The sequence below is a fragment of the Bombyx mori genome, chromosome 8, assembly GCF_030269925.1.
Source record: "Bombyx mori chromosome 8, ASM3026992v2".
NCBI lineage: Eukaryota > Metazoa > Arthropoda > Insecta > Lepidoptera > Bombycidae > Bombyx > Bombyx mori.
The window spans coordinates 2,058,564-2,078,503 of NC_085114.1; the positions used below are offsets into that span (position 1 = coordinate 2,058,564).

At 34.6% G+C, this 19,940-nt stretch overlaps 1 protein-coding gene and 1 long non-coding RNA gene across 4 annotated transcripts; one reads left to right on the plus strand and one right to left on the minus strand.

Annotated features, from left to right (window-relative positions):
- Window positions 1-7,857: 7,857 nt before the first annotated feature.
- Window positions 7,858-17,163, minus strand: LOC733100 (dullard-like protein). 3 transcript variants are annotated; one of them, XM_012689560.4, is made up of 7 exons: window positions 16,860-17,163; window positions 16,693-16,759; window positions 15,211-15,401; window positions 13,696-13,808; window positions 13,049-13,167; window positions 11,966-12,107; window positions 7,858-9,312 (listed from the first exon to the last, which is right to left on the minus strand). In XM_012689560.4, exons 1-7 carry the CDS (start codon window positions 16,956-16,958, stop codon window positions 9,195-9,197), a joined length of 849 nt encoding a protein of 282 aa, XP_012545014.1. In that variant the 5' UTR covers window positions 16,959-17,163; the 3' UTR covers window positions 7,858-9,194.
- On the plus strand, window positions 14,287-14,835 carry LOC134199233 (uncharacterized). The gene is made up of 2 exons (XR_009973619.1): window positions 14,287-14,408; window positions 14,752-14,835. It is a non-coding gene; the product is annotated as an uncharacterized LOC134199233 (long non-coding RNA).
- Window positions 17,164-19,940: the final 2,777 nt, after the last annotated feature.

Genomic DNA, 19,940 nt, shown 5'->3' on the forward strand with positions numbered 1-19,940 from the left:
GGTGTTAAGTGGTTACTGGAGCCCATAGACATCTACAACGTAAATGCGCCACCCACCTCGAGATATAAGTTCAAAGGTCTCAGTATAGTTACAACGGCTACCCCACCCTTCGAACCGAAACGCATTACTGCTTCACGGCGGAAATAGGTGGGGTGGTGGTACCTACCCGTGCAGACTCCCAAGAGGTCCTACCACCAGTGATTACGCAAATTATAATTTTGCGGGTTTGGTTTTTATTACACGATGTTATTCCTTCACCGTGGAAGTCAATCGTGAACATTTGTTGAGTACGTATTTCATTAGAAAAATTGGTACCCGCCTGCGGGATTCGAACTGCATCGCTACATACGAATGCACCGGACGTCTTATCCTTTAGGCCACGACGACTTCATTTAGGCCACGACGACTTCCGACGAGACGAAATAGTGGAACATAGCAGTTTTAAAACAGAGTGAGTGTGCTGGATTGAAGTGAATTGTGGTATTAAGGCGCTGTTTTTTTGGAAACTGATCCGTTAACGGTGCTTTAAGGTACCACAAACACCGGTCACCGTCCTCGTCGAACCCGTCGCTTGCGATGAAGGGCTCGACGAGCGAATTAAACCATAGACACAGCCCACTGAGCCTACTCGCCGGATCTTCCCAGTGGGTCGGGTTCCGATCCGGTGGTAGATTCTGCGAAGCACTGCTCTTGCTAGAGTCAGTGTTAGCATCACTCCGGTTTGAGCCCCATGAGCTCACCTACTAGTTAAGATTACGCTAAAATAGCCTCTCAAGGCTATCAGCTTAGGTAGGAAAAATATTTTTTTGGAAACCTTCCATTTGCTATTACGGCGCCGCCTTAATTGGCCCCCTTTCAGCGGACACTTTTCAGTACACTAAGATCGTACTCCTTAGTTCTATTCTCCATGATTTATGCTTTTTTAAACTAACGCCTCTACACAAATAAAATAATTAAATTCCGTTCCGTCGTTTGAAAAAGGCACGCTAAGGCCTAAAAATGTTACATTTCAATAGACTACTTACCTATTTTGAAAGCAAAGCATTCTTTGAAAGCGTTCTGATTTTTTTTTTTTTTTTTTTTTTTTTTTTTTATTGCCCTTGTAGGCAGACGAGCATACGGCCCACCTGATGGTAAGTGGTTACCGTCGCCCATGGACTTCAGCAATGCCAGGGGCAGAGCCAAGCCGCTGCCTATCGCTTAATACTCTCCACAAGCCTCTTTTAAAGAAGAACATGTCATAGCGCTCGGGAAACACCGTGGAGGGGAGCTCATTCCATAGCCGGATGGTACGTGGCAGAAAAGACCTCTGGAAACGCACTGTCGATGACCGCAGTGGCTCCAGGTAGTATGGATGAACTCTACTCCGGTGGCGGGCGGTGCGATGGTAAAAACGAGATGCCGGTATCATCTCGAACAATTCCTCAGAGCACTCCCCATGGAACATTCGGTACAAAATACAGAGGGAACCGAAGTCCCTCCTCCGATTAACGGTGTCAAAGAAGTTAAACAATACGTTTGAGACTACGATCCTGAGTAAAGTCGTTAAGTGCTTCATAAAAATTTAAGCGTAAGATCAATCAACCTCGTTTGAAATAAATAAAAAAGATAAATAGAAAAGTCGCTATTTAATATGTACCTACTATTCATATTAAGTTCGCATGCACTGTCGTCGTGGCCTAATGCGGGATTTACATTACGAAATTAGTGTCATGCATGTTGAGCTCAGTTTCACGAAAGTAGTTTCGATATATGCGAAAGTAAATTCGTTAAAAAATTAGTGTCGCAAAATCCACAGTATCGCAGTAACCATGGCGCCTTCAGCATCAAAGCTATAATTAGCTATATTCAATGTAGCTAAAGAAATGCTTAAATACCTATAAACTTAAAAAAAGACTATCAAGAAAAAAAAAGTTGGTAGATTCGAGGATGGTCAACAAGAAGGCATTTAGGTGCAATGAAGTTAGTCTCTGAATTAGCAGATGAAGATCCTGAGAGGTATAAAAACTATTTTCGAATGAGTGAAGATAATTTTGATTTTTTACTATAGGTGTTTCGGGACCCTTGTCATTGATATTCATTAATAAGATCTATATTTTTTTCTGTACTCCATCATTGGTTTGCCATTTTCAACGCTCGAAGCGCGTCCGGACTAACAATACACACGTCCGCACAGCGCAGGCCCTTTCGCGACATTAGTTTCACGTCACGTCTACACTCTACACTATGAAATTAGTTGCATGACACTAATTTCACCAAAAAATCGCGCAGGGCACGAAACTAATTTACATGCATGAAATTAATGCATGCATTACGAAAGTATTAAATTACACGTGAAACTGTTGGTAAAACTAATGTCACCAAATTAATTTCACGCCACTAATTTCGTAATGTAAATTCGGCTTGAAGGATAAGACGTTCGGTGCATATAGGCGATGCAACGGTGTTCGAATCCTGCAGGCGGGTACAAATTTTTGTAATGAAATACGTACTTAACAATTGTTCACGATTGACTTCCACGGTGAAGGAATATCATCGTGTAATAAAAATCAAACCCGCAAAGCTATAATTTGCGTAATTACTGGTGGTGGGACCTCTTGTGAGTCCGCATGGGTACCTACCCACAAGGGAGTGGTGACCCTGTCTATTTCTACCGAGCAGTAATGCGTTTCGGCTTGAAGGGTGGGGCAGCCGTTGTAACTATACTGAGATCTTAGAACTTATATCTCAAGGTGGGTTGCGCATTTACGTAGTAGATGTTTATGGGCTCCAGTAACCACTTAACAACCAGGAGGGCTATGAGCTCGACCACCCATCTAAGCAATAAAAAAAACTAACGTACCAGTTTCGTACGTCTTAAGAGCACAATCCTAATTCAAACATGACAAAAGGTCACGTCCCGTCCGAAAGTCCTTTCTGCAGCAATCAGGCTTCAGGTGAGAAATGAAGATATTTTGTTAGAGGTGGAGGGAATTTATTTGTAAAACTTCGAATAAGACTCGATGGATTATTTTCTATACCAGGATTACAGTTTAGTAAAACCATCAATGCTTGAAAAGCAGAATATGAAGCAGCTGTTTTGAGAAACCGAACGTTAATAAAAAAATAAAAAAAACAATTTTATTAGTTTAAAAACTATTTATTTTATGTAACCTCATTTTTATATTACAAACTGTGGCAATATTGTGAAACAAATACTGTTTTATTTTTCAAAAACTGGCAAATCACATTCACAAAAAAAACACGGTCAATAGGTACATACGGAAATCACAATAAATTGAAAATAATGTAGGCATGTTGATTACATGAATGAGACTTGTTTTACAATTGAGCTTTGCACCTTTCAATGTTAGTATAATAATTTTATCTACATCTTAGGAGTGGATATAAGTCAAATCTTCATTTAAGTGATTCAATCTTCAAGAGACAATTCAACTAATCGCTTATCACATTTAATAAACTTAAATTTTTCTATTTAACACTAGTTATTGTTAGATATATTCAGTTTCGCCAGAGTTGTATCCACTGGTCACGAGAATCGACCTGCTATTGAATTAAAAAAAAAACATTTTTCGCTGCGCATAAGTCAGTCCATTGTAAACCTTTGAAACTGAAACATTTTTAATGATTTTACATACACTTCCGTTTTCATCATTTGCACATTAAGAGGATAATTAAACAATGCATAACCATAACCTATTTACTTAATTTGAAGTTTAATTTCATATTACAAATACTCGTGCTTTTAAAAATTTGAAGCGGTTCTTACCACGTTCGTTTGCTTTCAAATACATTCAAATTAGTTTGAAAAGAGGAAATCACAATTTAAAAGCCGATTTAACATAATTAAATATGTAGTTTAATAATCGACGAATTCAGCACATCTTCCTGGAAGTCTGATGAAATATTGTTAGCAGTGTTGCAGTTGCTCGACGCGTGAGTATGTGATGGCTTTACATTTACATTAAAGAATTTGTTTAGGCAATGTGCTTAAAGATTAACTACCTTCAGGGGTTACTTTGTGTTCGGATATTCTAAATTGTACCTATGTATTAAACACTTATTATTATTTTAATTCGGATACAGAACTATTAGCAATAGATAGATATTAAAATACTTCTAATTGTACAGAAAAAAGGGACCAAAAAGAATTCGTTCTACAAAAAAAATCAACACTTCGATTTAACGTACACATAATAATTATTTATTTAATAATTATATTATATGTATATTGAATTTAGACGTCTGAATAGTTTTTATTTTTAGCTTGGCTGAACCTAACTTCATTGCGTGTGACGTCATTTGGGGCTAAAATAAACAAGCTAACCACAGGTCATACTAATTAATATCCAAAAATTATTAGCCACTAGTACGGCGGCAGTCCGCTGTTGTTGGTTTTTAACTTGAGATGAAAAATTAGGCTGTATTTTGTGATTAAATATATATATAATTTATTTCTTTTATTTATTAAAAAAATTCATATATATCGTTAATATCGGTAACATAGCAAACAGTGATTCGTTCTTTATAACGACATATACATTTTTAGTGTACGGTTGCCTATTGCAATCGTAGCAGTTCCGTGATAGAAGAATTTTCGTGGGGATTGCGTGGGGTAGGTCTCTCACACACAGTTACGGTAGGTAGGTAGTATTTGGGTAGCGCATGAGACATTGATATCATAATTCAATATAGTGTGTTCTGTTGCAATTAAAATTATTGCAACTTTTGTACCTATTTTCCTAAAACTACTTTATGTTTAGTTATTTTTTCACACAGAAAAAAACTTTTGTTTCGAATATTCACGATTATCTGAGTTAGTAATGTATATTTCTAAAAATTCTTACTCAATTATACGTGCTGATTTCTTGACAAGATTGAGAACCACCGATAATTGTAATTGTACTTATCACAATTATTTTAGCTATCATGAATGACATGAATCATCGATCAGTCTACGGACTATAACCAGCCGAACTGATGCAATATAACGATAGATTTATATGCAAACTGAAATTTAGCTTATGGATCAAAAGAACATTCGCTTATTGTCAAAGTTTTCAAACGAATTCATTTGCAATAATACTAACGAAGTAATAATACTTTTTTTAACTTTTTGCGTACAATATTATCTAGGTGATGATAATTATTGCGGTTATCTCTGATTGCGGCCGTAACCACATATCCAGTTTAATCTTCTTTTTATTTTGGTAATTTAATAATTGCTAAATATTTCCAACATTATGTATTCGTGGTATCACGAATAAAAACGCGAGATTAATTCAAAGTCTTATGTCACAAGATACATTTTTACGTTAACAAGTCTCAAGTTAAATTTCTATATTATGTTTATGAGAAGTTTTCATTGAAGCGTCTTTTGTACAGCATTGATTGCTTTGTAAATACCTGCACTGCTGCACTCAAATAGAGATCTTGGATGATTAAATATCTATTGTACAAAATTCTAGATACTAATATTGCTAGATACACTCTTAGAAAAAGTTTATTTATTTATTTTATAATTAAAAATAAGGTTTAATACATACATCAATGAAAAGAAAGCAAATCAAGACATTTTGTTACCTTCATTGACAATTCAAAATTTACTCAATACCTAAACTGTTAATTTTAGACTGCAACAATGAAGTAGGAAACCTATGGAAATGAAACGTCAACCAAAATTTCGTGCCAGTGTGACGTCATCTGGCCACAAAACATGGCGGCTTTAGTGCTGTACAAAAGATTTCAATGTTATCAGGTTTTATCGATAAACGTTCTTGGCTCATTTTATTTTAAGTATTGTTGAGTATTATTTATTTGTAGAATTTATACTTTAATGGGAAGTAAGTAGGTATATTGTTATGTGCAAATATGATATGATTTAGATGGGTGAAATCTAAGACAAGTTCGTCCTTCGAATTTGCCAAGTAAACGATATGATGATTTTTAAAAGTTGCTACACTGATTTTATAAAGTTGTCGTTTGTCGCAAAACATAAAGATATGGCGTAGTTCAAAGCCATCAGCCCATTTCTAGCATGCTAAATGTTATCGTATTTTAAGTACGTGTTTTTCTTAGACTATTACAATCTATTTTAATTGTTTTGCTGACTCTAAAGTCCGTAACATATTACCACAGCGCACCCCAAGGAAGGTGCGCCGCAACATTTGAATCACTTTCGCTTGAGAGTGATTCAAATTTCAAACTTATCAAGGGACCGCGTGAAAAAAAAAAACACCTACAGAACATTTATTCGTTAATAAAATTACAAACGTCATTCCTTGTGACTTCCTCTCTAAATTAACTCAATTATTAAATATTTAACGAGTTGACAATAGTGTTTTACTCACTGCGGAATAAAACTATTTTATTTAAATAGTTCCGAAGAGATTTTGTCGGTAGCCTTTTTCCTGAAATATCTAAACAGAATGTCTAAATATGTTTTGATGACATATTTTAAAGAGGTATTTATGATTAGTGTCATGATGAATAGATTCCGACCGAAAAATGGTGTCCGATATTTCGGATTCAAATATATTATTAAGTGTATAATCCATGTTTCGGATGAGGGTTCCATAATGAATTTAAATATATATAGATAATAGTTTTGGGGCATCGACCTTCTTGAGATCCTATGAAATATGTTTTAATTATTATTTTTGTACGTTTTAAGCATGATAAAATCAGAAATTTTATTTAAGCAATCATATTAAATCGATATCAAAGTCAATAAATAATGTACAACCCAAAACAGACGGCCGAACTGACGTGACAATGACATTTGGCGCGCAAAACATGGCGGATTTTCGGCCTCATTAGACGGAGACGGAGACATTTACGTATATTCATGTTTCATTTTATGTACGCACTGAAATACTGTTATATTGTTTTCTTGCGAGTTAAAGTGCTGAGTAAGAACGAGATAGATATATGTTTATGTGTGTGCCTTCAAAATGGGTGCTATTTATATAAGCAATTGTACGTATAGAACAATATGTCGTGTCCCTGCTATATAGGTCTATGGCTAAGCATGGCGGATTTTCGGCCTCATTAGACGGAGACGGAGACATTTACGTATATTCATGTTTCATTTTATGTACGCACTGAAATACTGTTATATTGTTTTCTTGCGAGTTAAAGTGCTGAGTAAGAACGAGATAGATATATGTTTATGTGTGTGCCTTCAAAATGGGTGCTATTTATATAAGCAATAGTACGTATAGAACAATATGTCGTGTCCCTACTATATAGGTCTATGGACTGCAAATATATTATAATTGACACTAGGTGCTGTCAATGTCATTTTGGTATTTGTCAAATGGGAGATGCGAAATGTAATTATAGCATTGTAGCTTTGCTAAATGTAGGATAGAAATAAGGACCACCATCTCAGTTTTTTAACAAGCGTCCGCTGAAAGGGGCAAACGAGGTGGCGCTATAGTAGCAAGTGGAAAGATTTAAAAAAACAGCGTCATAAACTATCACGCTTCACTCTGTTTAGAATTTGCTATATTCTTATCATTTACACTTCCTACAGTAGAGCTATCTCGAAGTCTTCCCACGTCTTCCAACGTTATTATCAGGTAAACACTTTTTCAACATGTCCCCTATAAGAGTTGGTGCTCCTTAGCTCTACCTTCCTTATTTTAATGCATTGTAATTAAGGCAAATAAATAAGGGTGTTGAATAATTAAGGTCTTCAAATTTGAAAAGGTTATTTGGTAATTGGTTCGTAATTGCGAATATGCAAATGTTCTTGGTACATCCACCAAATACTGGCCCAAACGAATTAGTTTGCGTCTGATTGCTTAAGGTGACAGGTTTAGATCATTGGTATTACTATTGAAACACCGCAAATGCTCCATCATCAATTTTTAATCACTAAATGTATAAGCGCTGTAGCAGAGGCACAAGATCGTAACCACGTTATCAAAATTTACGAAGACTACTTAAATATCTAAGTTTTCAGAGATCTTTCACAACATTCAACAATGTATATAGTTCTTAGAAAAAAGTGACTCGAGAATGTTCACAGAGCAATTTTATTGGGATTGTTTTCACCGATCACCTTCAAACGAAAAGTACCGCGCCTTTTCTAGCTAGCTTATCGATTCCATACGTCTGTCCTATTTCACAAGTGCTAACCCTAGAAGATTGCATATCGACTCGATACCCCGATTCATTTCACGTGAATTTGTGACATCAGTCGCGTGCGTAGTTCGACTGGACGTGAAAAATGTTCGGCCTAGATTTAATGTGGCTAAAGTTTCGACTCTGCAATGAACGTAGTCGAAAGCACTGATCATGACTTTATTAATTTCGGTATTTTACAAAAGTCGATTATTTCTCAATGTGATGGATAAAACCTTAATAGCTATACAGAACCGGTATATCTTCGTTACTTACCGGTTTTTTTTTTTGAGAATGAAAAATAACCATTGCGCGTTACATAAGTTCCCATACAATGTTGTTGATGAAAATTGGGGTTGCTTCTTCAAAAGATTTATAGTGATTAAGATATTTACAAAGAAAATTCGTTCCTGATTTAAAAATTTTGACAGATTATTTCATTTGAAAGGTGCGGCCCCACTGTCAGCGCAATCCAAAATAAATGCACAAAGGAACCTTAAAGTACTTGAAAAAAGAAAACTAAATTCAATTATTCTAACTACTTATATTACAAAAAAAAGAATAATCTAAAAATACAGGTTTTTAACTAGCACAAACGGAACATCCATATTTTTTTATGATTTTTATTCATAATTTCTTAAGAAAAGTGAAATACATCATAGTTTGAAACACGTATTTTAAAACATTTTGTACTATTAAAGACCATTTTCATAAGTACAAGTTGAAGTGTCGACGTTTAGGCACAGGGATCTCCCTTTTTTTTTAAACTAAAAATGAAAGAAAAAGGTACTGGTAGTTTTATTGTCATGGTAAACATTTAAGATAGAAATCGGGCTCCATTCAAACTTGCCGTCTAATCACAGACACGAAAACCCGCTCGAAGTGGGGCCCCACCTTTATCTTGACGTTTCACTACTATAGTAGGATATTATTAATTAAATAAAAACACTAATCGCGTTTCAAAAACGCCCTCCTACGCACGTAGGTAGCACACGTAATATGTAAAAGTATATTCACAATTTTTTTTTTAAACAAAACTTATAAAAAGAGAACTATTTTTTTCTTTAAGTATAATAATTATTATCTATATTTTGAAAAGCGTTGAACGTCCTAACGAGTGGGAAATAAATAGACTGCGGCGTGCCGGCGACGCCCTTCATTTGTACAAAAGCCGGTGGGTCCCTGGGAACAATAACATAACGCTATAACATATTGTTATAATAGATTTTTTTTTTATTAACCAATTGGGCGCAAAGCAATATCCCTCAGACACCAGTTCAAAGTCAAATACATGATATGACATGTTTTAGTAATCTTAAATTAATTCTATAATAATATTTATTTTATATTTGCACACTTTTTATTCAAGTGAGAACATGCTGGAATGCAAAAAAAATAATTGAGTCGACTATTATCAAAGCCGGCAATCTGACTTTTGGACAATTATTGGTAAATCAGAAAAACGAATTATTGACTTTGTATTCCATTGGCAGTCACAAAACTCTTCGGAACGACATCTTAGATAAATAACAGGTTAACTATTAACCTTTATTTAATGCAGGTTTTGAACCGTATTCTTTGAAGGAGACGATTATATTCAAATCAATCTGTATTGACATATCAATAACATTTTTTTGTCCAAATGCACAGATTGCCACCTTTGATAATAGACGACTCAATTATAATACCATTATTTATGTACCATATCTCTGGCAAATAAATCATTTTGAATTGAATTGAATTGAATAACAAACATATTCATATTTTGACTTTCGAGGAGAATTACAAGCTCTTGTGCTATCATCGTTTTGCTTATTTCTGCCGCAAAGCAATCCCTACGTTCCGGTTTGAAGAATAGAATAGCCATTGTAAAATACAGTTAAAACTTCAACTTCAAGGTGGGGATGGCTCTCTCCTTATGTTTTGGGTTTCAACGACCATTTCATTACAACTGTGATGTGAGTTTGTTCTATCATTTATACTAATAAAAATAAGTCTATAGGCTCCAATCACCACTTAGCATCATAATAATATGCCACCTACAAAAACATTTTTTAAATAGAGAGTACTTAACAAGAATACTTTTTAAATAAATAAATAATGTGTGGAGTGTAACTGTAATACGACATCAGCTTACTTTAAATGTAAATGAAACTGGTCCGCTCTTGTTATTTAAAATTGCCGCGTAAGTTTCATTCATAACGACCTGACCATAGACGTTTTTTCTCATTTGTCCAATAGAATAGGTAAAGGGAACGTAGACCTATACAGCTTAGTCATTTGTGACAAAAGCTAATAACCGTAATTTTTATTTACATGTAAAATGGGATAAAAATGTTTAATATGAAATCTCACTGCAAAATGGTCGAAATTTCGTCAGCCTTAAGGACTTTTAGTATGAAACCGAGAAACCGCTTATAGAATTTATTTATAATATGCTTCCCACATATTGATACTATCACGGACAATAAACAGTAAAAATTAGGCTCTCTTACATCACTTTTATATTTGATACTTATTTAGATTTGTTTCATAAACTACAAATTAAATGACTGATATCTTATTTATGAAAATCTAATTAACACAGTGAAAAATATCGATATTTGAAAAATAATAGTTAGTGAACTGATTTGAAATTTAAAGTAAAAATTATTACACTTGTTGCTTATTTATGTGTGTTTTTTCTGTTCACCTGCGGCTACTGGAGTCTGTGTGCAGTGTGTGTGTTCACCTGCGGCTACTGGAGTCTGTGTGCAGTGTGTGTGTTCCCCTGCAGCTACCAGAGCATGTATGCATGTGAGTGTGTATGGTGTGTGTACACATACTTGGGGCTACTAGAGCCTGTGTGAAAGTGAGTGTGTGCAGTGTGTGTTCATCTGTGGCTACTGGAGCTTGTGTGTAGGTGAGTGTGTGTTCATTTCTACCGGAGCCTGTGTGTAGTTGTGTATTCATCTCTATCAGAGCCTGTGTAGATGAGTGTGTGTTCATCTCTACCGGAGCTTGTGTGCAAGTGAGTGTGTGTTCATCTCTACCAGAGCTTGTGTGCAGGTGAGTTTGTGTTCATCTCTACTGGATTTAGTGTGTAGGTGTGTTCATCTCTACCAGAGCTTGTGTGCAGGTGAGTGTGTGTTCATCTCTACTGGTGTTTGTGTGTAGGTGTGTGTTCATCTCTACTGGAGTTTGTGTGTAGGTGTGTGTTCATCTCTACCAGAGCTTGTGTGCAGGTGAGTGTGTGTTCATCTCTACTGGAGTTTGTGTGTAGGTGTGTGTTCATCTCTACTAGAGCTTGTGTGCAGGTGAGTTTGTGTTCATCTCTACTGGATTTAGTCTGTAGGTGTGTGTTCATCTCTACCAGAGCTTGTGTGCAGGTGAGTGTGTTTTCATCTCTACTGGAGTTAGTGTGTAGGTGTGTGTTCATCTCTACCAGAGCTTGTGTGCAGGTGAGTTTGTGTTCATCTCTACTGGATTTAGTGTGTAGGTGTGTGTTCATCTCTACCAGAGCTTGTGTGCAGGTGAGTGTGTGTTCATCTCTACTGGAGTTTGTGTGTAGGTGTGTGTACATCTCTACCAGAGCTTGTGTGCAGGTGAGTGTGTTTTCATCTCTACTGGAGTTTGTGTGTAGGTGTGTGGTCATTTCTACCGGAGCCTGTGTGTAGGTGAGTGTGTGTTCATCTCTATTGGAGTTTATGTGTAGGTGAGTGTGTGTTCATCTATACCGGAGTTTGTGTGTAGGTGTTTGTTCATCTCTACTGGAGTCTGTGTGTAGGTGTGTGTTCATGTCTACCGGAGCTTGTGTGCAGGTGAGTGTGTGCGGTGTGTGTTCACCTGCGGCTACCAGAGCCTGTGCAGGTGCAGGTTGCGCGAGAGCACGGAGCGCACGTCGTGCGTGAAGCGCAGCGCGTCGAGCACGGGCAGCAGCGACAGCAGGGACACGTCCAGCGGATCGCAGAACCACGATTTTATTGGAATCGCGTTATCTGAAATTAACAAAAACTTGTATGTTAATTTTTATGGCGTCTTAGCTGACCCGGCATACTTCGTAGTGCCTCAATCGATAAATAAAAGATATAAACTTTTGTATAAAATAAACTTAAAACAAACGAAATCCGTCTGACGGAGGACACATCAAAGGAAAAACAAAATTGTTATTTTTATTTAATTCCGAGCATTTTCATATTTATCTACCTTTTAAACCTTCCCCGGACTTCCACAAATTCAAGACCAAAATTAGCCAAATCGATTCAGCCGTTCTAGAGTTTTAGCGAGACTAAAGAACAGCAATTCATTTTTATATATATAGATAGATAGATAGATAGATAAAAGATAAATTGATGGGTGAATAGAACCTATGACATGTCCTTCTTAAAACGAGGCTTGTGGGGGAGTGCTTAACGGTAAGAGCGGAGCTCTGCCCCTGGCATTCGTGAAGTCCATGGGCGAAGGTAACCACTCACCATCAGGTGGTCTCCTGAAGGACTTTTTAAATCCGAAACTGAATTAAATTGTGTTGTCTGTGCTGTGACAGCACTGAAGGACCAATCTTAATCAGCTGTTCATGGAATACTCTTTTATCTTATCTCTCTTTTACTCTTATGCCTATAATCATAGGTACTCCAAAATCATTATGATTCAGTTTATGAAAAAGTAAATATTTCGCCAATGTGGTGGACTGACGAAATTAAAGCTAGAGTGGGAGGTTTCCTAAGGGAGTGCAGTAGTATGGCCTCAAGCAGGGAGAGATGGCAAAATATCCCCCTTTAACACTAAAATATGACGATCAAGACTACTTTTTGTGAAGAGTCACACAATTGAGAAGAAGAAATATTTCAAATCATCAAGAATTTATTTACATGATATTTTATTTGCATCATTTATAACACCATCTAAAAGTATGAAATTTATTTATAAACATACACACCCGGGAAATCTCGGTAAGCTCCAGGTGAATTGTCCAGTATGAACACTCTGTTCAGATCGTCACATATTGATGACAGATTTTTAGTATATGACGATCCATGTTCTGCTGTACAGTGTTGCCTAGAAAAAATTTTATTTTCTTAAAAATCACAATTATTAATGATTTCTTCCATTATCTCCATGGTGAACAAAGGTGTTAAGAGAAAACATTATCTACTTTTTTTCTTCCTTTGTTATAATAATTTTATGTGTTTTGTTTCATTCTGTGCACTAAAAATATATAGAGCTAGTTTTTTGGGATGTGTTTCCTGATTTGTTTATTGATTTATTTTTTGCTTTTTTAGATAGACAGACATGAATGAATTTACCATCTTGAAACCTGAGGTCGACGATATTATAACAGCTGTCCTACCCTTTTCAAACCGTAACTAATTACTTCCTTGTTGCAGAATGGCGGTTAATAACAATTTTGCAAAAAAATCCACAACATTCCTTATCAGTTGTTCGGGAAATGGTTTGTAGTTACTTCTTATTCTTTCTTGTTAATGTTAGCGAACATTTTCACTAACAAACTGTTAACTACTGAACGATAGGAGGTTAATCTGATGATGAATAGATGCTTCAGGAATGATTTGGTTCATTTTTTACCTGTAAAAACGTCTCCTCAGGATACCTCGTCCATTATCTAGTTTGTCAGCCACAGCGGCGCCGTAAATCTCCATAGACGCAGTAAACACAACCAACTCATACCACTGTGAAACCTAAAAAGACAAATCAATGTTTTGTTACCACATACATTCAACATCTAGAAGAATTGATCAATAAGATATTGGCAAAAAGTATGAATGTGTTTTATTCAGTTTTTTTGAGCTAATGTAGTTACTTCTTATTCTATCCTACCTACATCATATGAAAGATATATGTAGGTTTCTTTGATTTTGACCAATAAAATAATGGTTTAGATAAAAGTTAGTAATCATTTTACTCTCATTTTGTTCTGTACCAAAAATAATATCAATATAGACTACTTGATATGTGATGTCATACTAGTAAATTGCCATAGCAACCTGTTAGAGACATGCAGCATGAATGCATAGACCACAATCAAATAGTCAAAAAAATCCTTTCATTTTATATTGAAATAAAAAATTGAGATATCTTATCAATTTTTACAATTTTGAATTTCCATTTTGTTTTTTTCCATATTATTGATTTTGTTGGTATTGTTTATTTAATGTTATTTGTTTTTTTTTGTTCATTCTATGATTAAATTTTCCATACACTTTCTATGTGCGGAGTTTTGTTATATGATCATTCAAGGTGACCAGGAACAAAGCATTCATGAAGACTATTTCAGCATAGTAAGCAAGCTTGTTTTGTCTGTTGATACAGAAAATAGTTATTTTCAACAGGAAAATAATAGTGATAAGAGTAATTTTATTGAGATACTCAACATTATATATTTGTCATAACTCTTTGAATCACAAACAGAATAATGAGATAAATCATTTATATTATACATACAATGCAAGAGTTGATTGAAGTGACTAAGGAAACCAAATAGATAAGAATGTGCATCCATAAATACTTGATTATTTGTCCGCTATTAAATTTGAATTTTAGGATTGATATTTGCTTTTGTAGTTGTAGATATTTTAAAGTTTTAATGTAATATTGAAACATAAATAAGTTAACTTGTTCTAGGGGAACGAAGGTATCAGAAAACCTGAATTGTTGATAATATCAATTTCAGACAATCTTTAGATAATATAAATTAGCTGAGTCATGTTTTTGTCTATTCTTTTCTTTTTTTTTATAGCCCTTGTAGGCAGACGAGCATACGGCCCAGCTGATGGTGAGTGGTTACCGTCGCCCATGGACTTAAGCAATGCCAGGGGCAGAGCCAAGCCGCTGCCTACCGCTATTAATTTTAGTTTTTCCTCTTTTTAATTTTATCGCTAATTTACATACACTGATGACTCTTACTTTTATCAAATCTGGTGTTTTATTATTCTGTTTGTTACACTAGTACTATTCCATCAGAACAATTTGGGTCTGCAATTTAGATTATTATAGTGGAGCTAATGGCTCAATGAGAGATGTGTTTGCTGCCTATCAACATTCTAGATGGCATCAGTGTTTTAAAGATAATAGTCTACTTACTATATCCAAAAAGTAGTCTACATGCGGCCTCTTATGAACAAAAAATCTAACTGGATGTTTGTCGATAGTGACTTTCAGGACAAAGTCCGGAGGCGTACCCGGCTTAACAGTGGGCCTGACCATCGCATCATGATGCGAATGGATTAATGTCTCATCTAAATCTAAAACCAGGATTTTTCTTCTAACTAGACCTGGAAAATACAAAAAAAATATTGATTATAAATTTTATTTTAGTACAATTTGTTAATAATTCTTTATTTGATAGAGGGTATATGAGAATACAAAATTTATAATTTACACACTATACACAATATATACTTTTTATTACTATTGTGTAGCTAAGACAAACACAATCACTTATCGCAGTAAACTATTCCTATTAGACATAGGTGTGTTTCAGAAGGGGTTTTGTGAATCATTTTTTGTATAAAACATGAATTAACATAGATTTAAAACATGATTTAGACAGCACCATTGTCTACTCATTTCCTGAAGGAGTTTAATTTTCCACTAACTGAATTATGGGACTGCTGGTATTGCCTTAAGGCCGACACATTCACCTTAGGATGTTTATGTGTTCTGGTAAACATTTACACAAGATGGCCTGTAAAATCACACTACAAAATAAAGAAAACAATTAAGCACATCTTAATTGAATTGCATAAATAATATCAGAAGTAAGGAGACTTTTCATTCAGAACCCAAAGTTTTGCTGCAATGAAGAGCATTTGTCAATTTCATCTGGATATTAGGATATTTTTCATTCTTTACAAAAATTTATCTGTCAATATTTTTTTCTTAAGCGGTCACTATTGCTTATGTTTTCAGATACAGATATCTTAATTTATTTCTATGTCAATGATTATATATGAGTACTCAGTCAGCTAGTTGAAACTCGGTGATGCTTGTTTGCTCATAGACATCAGAAATGCTAGTAAACCTAGTAAGGCATAGCACACATTGAACGGGTTCTTGTGACGATTTACACTTTGAATGAGTTCTCAGTATGGGAACTGTCAGGAGATTTTAGCAACTATTAAAAGTAAAAAACGTGGTAAGCCCTGTTAAATAATAGTGTGTAATGTGGTTTTACAAAAAGCTGTGAAAGATTAAAACCGATTCCTAAGCTTCATTGATATTTATTTTGACATTTGTTGCATACTTGATTGTGTAATTCAATAATCTAGTATGAATATTGCAGAAACAATTACCAATATTAATATTGCAAATTATAGAACTTTCAAATTGTCAAGTAAGCTCTGTATTCAAGTAATGTACATTTTCGTATCAATAAAGGAGAAATTTGTAGATTGTTTTTAACCAATCTTATATTATACCTAAAACGTTGACATGTTTACTTATAAAATATTAATAAAACATATGTTGAATGATACATTCTCAAGATATCTACTCAATGTTCACTGATAAATACTATCATACTACGCAAATAAATTAAGATAATTTTTAGTGATAAATACTCACTCAGCCTGTGTCTAGATACTGGGGAAAGTGGGTAGATTTCATACTTCACTGATTGGTATTGTGCCAACTGAAATATTCAAATAACACGTGAGATTTATAATCTTCATGAAAATCAACAAAATGCTATGTCATCTCAGCTTCTCGAACACTTCAAACATAATATTTACCGCACGATATTGCTTCTTAAACATATAACAAATACAACTCCATACTTTTGATGCTACTAGCATGAACGCGCGAAGGCCCATTTGCAACCTTTTCAGCATTGGAATTGTTTAAAAAGAGATCACTAACACACAAATATCCTTATTTTTAAACAATTTCTGTCGAGACGATTTCATTGACGGCGTAATTTAATATTAATACCGAGATATCAATTGCCGAAAACATCTACCCCGCCATGACATAATCGACCCAATTTAGTTGCCATAAACAAAATAAAGTTCGCTTTCTACAGATTGTCAATATTGTCAATGGAGGTAGTGACGTGTTGGAGAGTGTTAAGATGAAAACCGGTTATTTTGTTAAATTTTGACATTGAACAGATGGTGGCATTATCAACGAGAAAAGTCCTAAAAGATAGGATACCAGTGTGTTCACATAAAGTGTTACGTCAATGTCAGGGTACAAATATAATTTTTTGCTAAGAAATAGGTACTTTATACGTCCTGACTAGGAGTGGGTGATATAAATCGTATATAGATTCAATATCTATATATCGCAGCAATATCGTTGAATCCGATATCGCCCCGCACGAAATCTATATATCGATATCAGCCGATACACGATATTGCTCGATGTGATGCGCATCGCCATATCGGACCGATTCGTGAATCGAAATCTATATTTCGATATCAGCCGATACACGATATTGCTCGATCTGATGCGCATCGGCATATCGTACCGATTCGTTAATATCAGCAATATTCGTTTGGTTCGTATCGAATCGGCCAGAGTGAGTGAGCGCACGATAGGGATATCATGTGATGAATGAAACAGAAACAGGCATTATCCATACAATTGTAAACCTTATATTTAAGTCCATATGTCTGTAGATTATTCTTAGCGTATCAGCAGGATACAATTAAGGAAAGAAGTTTCAACTTTCGACCCTAACTTGAATGCAGTATAGCCTATTTGCATCGTTGAATTTAATTTCACGCGCTTTGACCTTGAACTAGAATTTTTGGACAAGTGTTTATAAATACTTAAAAGTTTTTTGTGTTTGATTTTTAAAGTACACATTTTTCTATTTTTAGTTGAATCCAAATAATTGAGTTTATTTCTTGTGTTTGTATTAAACTTTTGAAATCTACACTCTTTTGGTATATTTTGTAATTTTAAATTAAGACACAAAATACTAAAAACTGAAAATAATGTAGTCAGTCCTAAGCCTGGTAAAAGCATGAAGGAAAGTTTTTTTTGATATTTTTATTTTCATGTTCTTTTTATTACTTTATGATCATATTATAAATTGATATCAGAAAACCAACCGTATAACGTTGACTTAAATCTATATCTACTACGATATTATATCAGCGTATCGTTTCAAATCTCAAATATCATGAATCGAGAAAATCTACTAGCATCCATCAATATATAGATTCAGAAAATACATAGATTCAATATCCGATATTGATCCTCGATATATAGATACGATTCGATACGTGGCAAAACCGATATTACCCACTCCTAGTCCTGACCAACAACTTTCAAGTTGAAGGCATAACATCATGTAATATAAGTTTAACTCGCAAATCTTTTTGGACAGACTAGAGATAGAGCGTAGGTACTGTAAGTCCACATGGGTAGGTACTCTCCTCTGTCTATTTCTGCCCCGAAATAGTCATGAGATCCGTTTCACAATACGATAGCCGCTGGACGATACAGTTGAGATTTCGTCTTCATATCTCAAGATGGCTAACGGCATTGATATTTTGACGGTTATGGATCCCGGTAACTACTTAATACCAGTTGAGGGGGTAGTGTCTTTTATCCAAAAATGAAATAAATCCATCAACGCTTTATTGTGACTATCATTATCCGAATAATTAAGAAAACCCATATATTTTTATGAGTGCGCGTTTCATAAGGTGCATATATGGCACTAAAACAAAAACCTTGCCTAGTTTACTGACCAAAGGTATAAGCGAAACTTCTGTTAATTCCTCCTAACAAAAAAAAGCCTTTCGTTGTAAAAGCTTCATTATCCTTTATTAAAACTGGAAGGCGTGATCCGTTCATAGTAATACCAATTTGTATTGACAAAACGCCCTTCCACAAAGCTGTAGCTGAAGCTGGATGAGCTTAGTGTTGTAGTGCTGTACATCTTCTGATTTTTAAACGGACGATAAACAAGGTATAATTATGTAAGATTATTTGTTTATTAATAACTTGTTTAATATTAGAACTAGAACAACTGTAATTATTTTTAAAGAATTAAATCTTCTTTTACGTCTTCTTCTCGAAACATCGGAAATAATAAAATGATAAGATTAAATCGTAGAAATAGTTTTTATTAGATCTGCGTCTCGCGAAATCCATAATTTTAAGTTCAAGTAGATTAATTCAATGAAAAAATAATAATAAATCAACCCTAGTTAGAAAAAAAACAAAAAACGTGTATTTCATTATCGCAATACTATATTAATATGCATATTAAAATATAACATGTTTAGTTTCATCAAAGTAAACTATTTATAATATTATAAAATTAATTTGTAAAGACAAACGTAAAAATAATGAATGGTTTTGATAGGACAGCCTTATATATGGTCGCTATAATATTAGTACCTACTTAATTATTATAAAAACAATGTTATGACTACCAGACATGAATAAAAGTTTGCTACGGTCATGGAGTAGCTGAAAAATAAAAATGAATCTGTTTGTTCATTTGTTATATACGCATTCGTTAACGTCCACGCTCCTGTCTGACTTTAGATAAATGTATGTAAACTAAAATTGTTGTGATCACTCGCGTGACCGATAGGTCACGGCAGAAGTACGACACGTACTTCGGTGAAACTAGAACCTATACGCACAATTGAACTCAACCTGTCAAAAAACTGATGATCGTCTATATCAGGACTATATCAGGACAGAACGCACAAACATTCAATTTTACACGAAGTTTTAAGTTCTGTTACACAGTAGGTATTAATAAACGTTCAACATCAAAATAAATAGTTTATGGATAAAATACGATGTATATGTTTAATAGAATATTAATTATAAATACCCTTCGA

Coding starts and splice junctions, on each gene's coding strand:
- LOC733100 (XM_012689560.4), bottom strand. CDS start 16,958: ATGCTGAAAAGGTTGCAAATGGGCCTTCGCGCGTTCATGCTAGTAGCA. Junction 15,402..16,692: donor AGTATCTAGACACAGGCTGA/GTGAGTATTTAT, acceptor TGTATTTTCCAG/GTCTAGTTAGAAGAAAAATC. Junction 9,313..11,965: donor CTGCACCTGCACAGGCTCTG/GTAGCCGCAGGT, acceptor TATTGTTCCCAG/GGACCCACCGGCTTTTGTAC.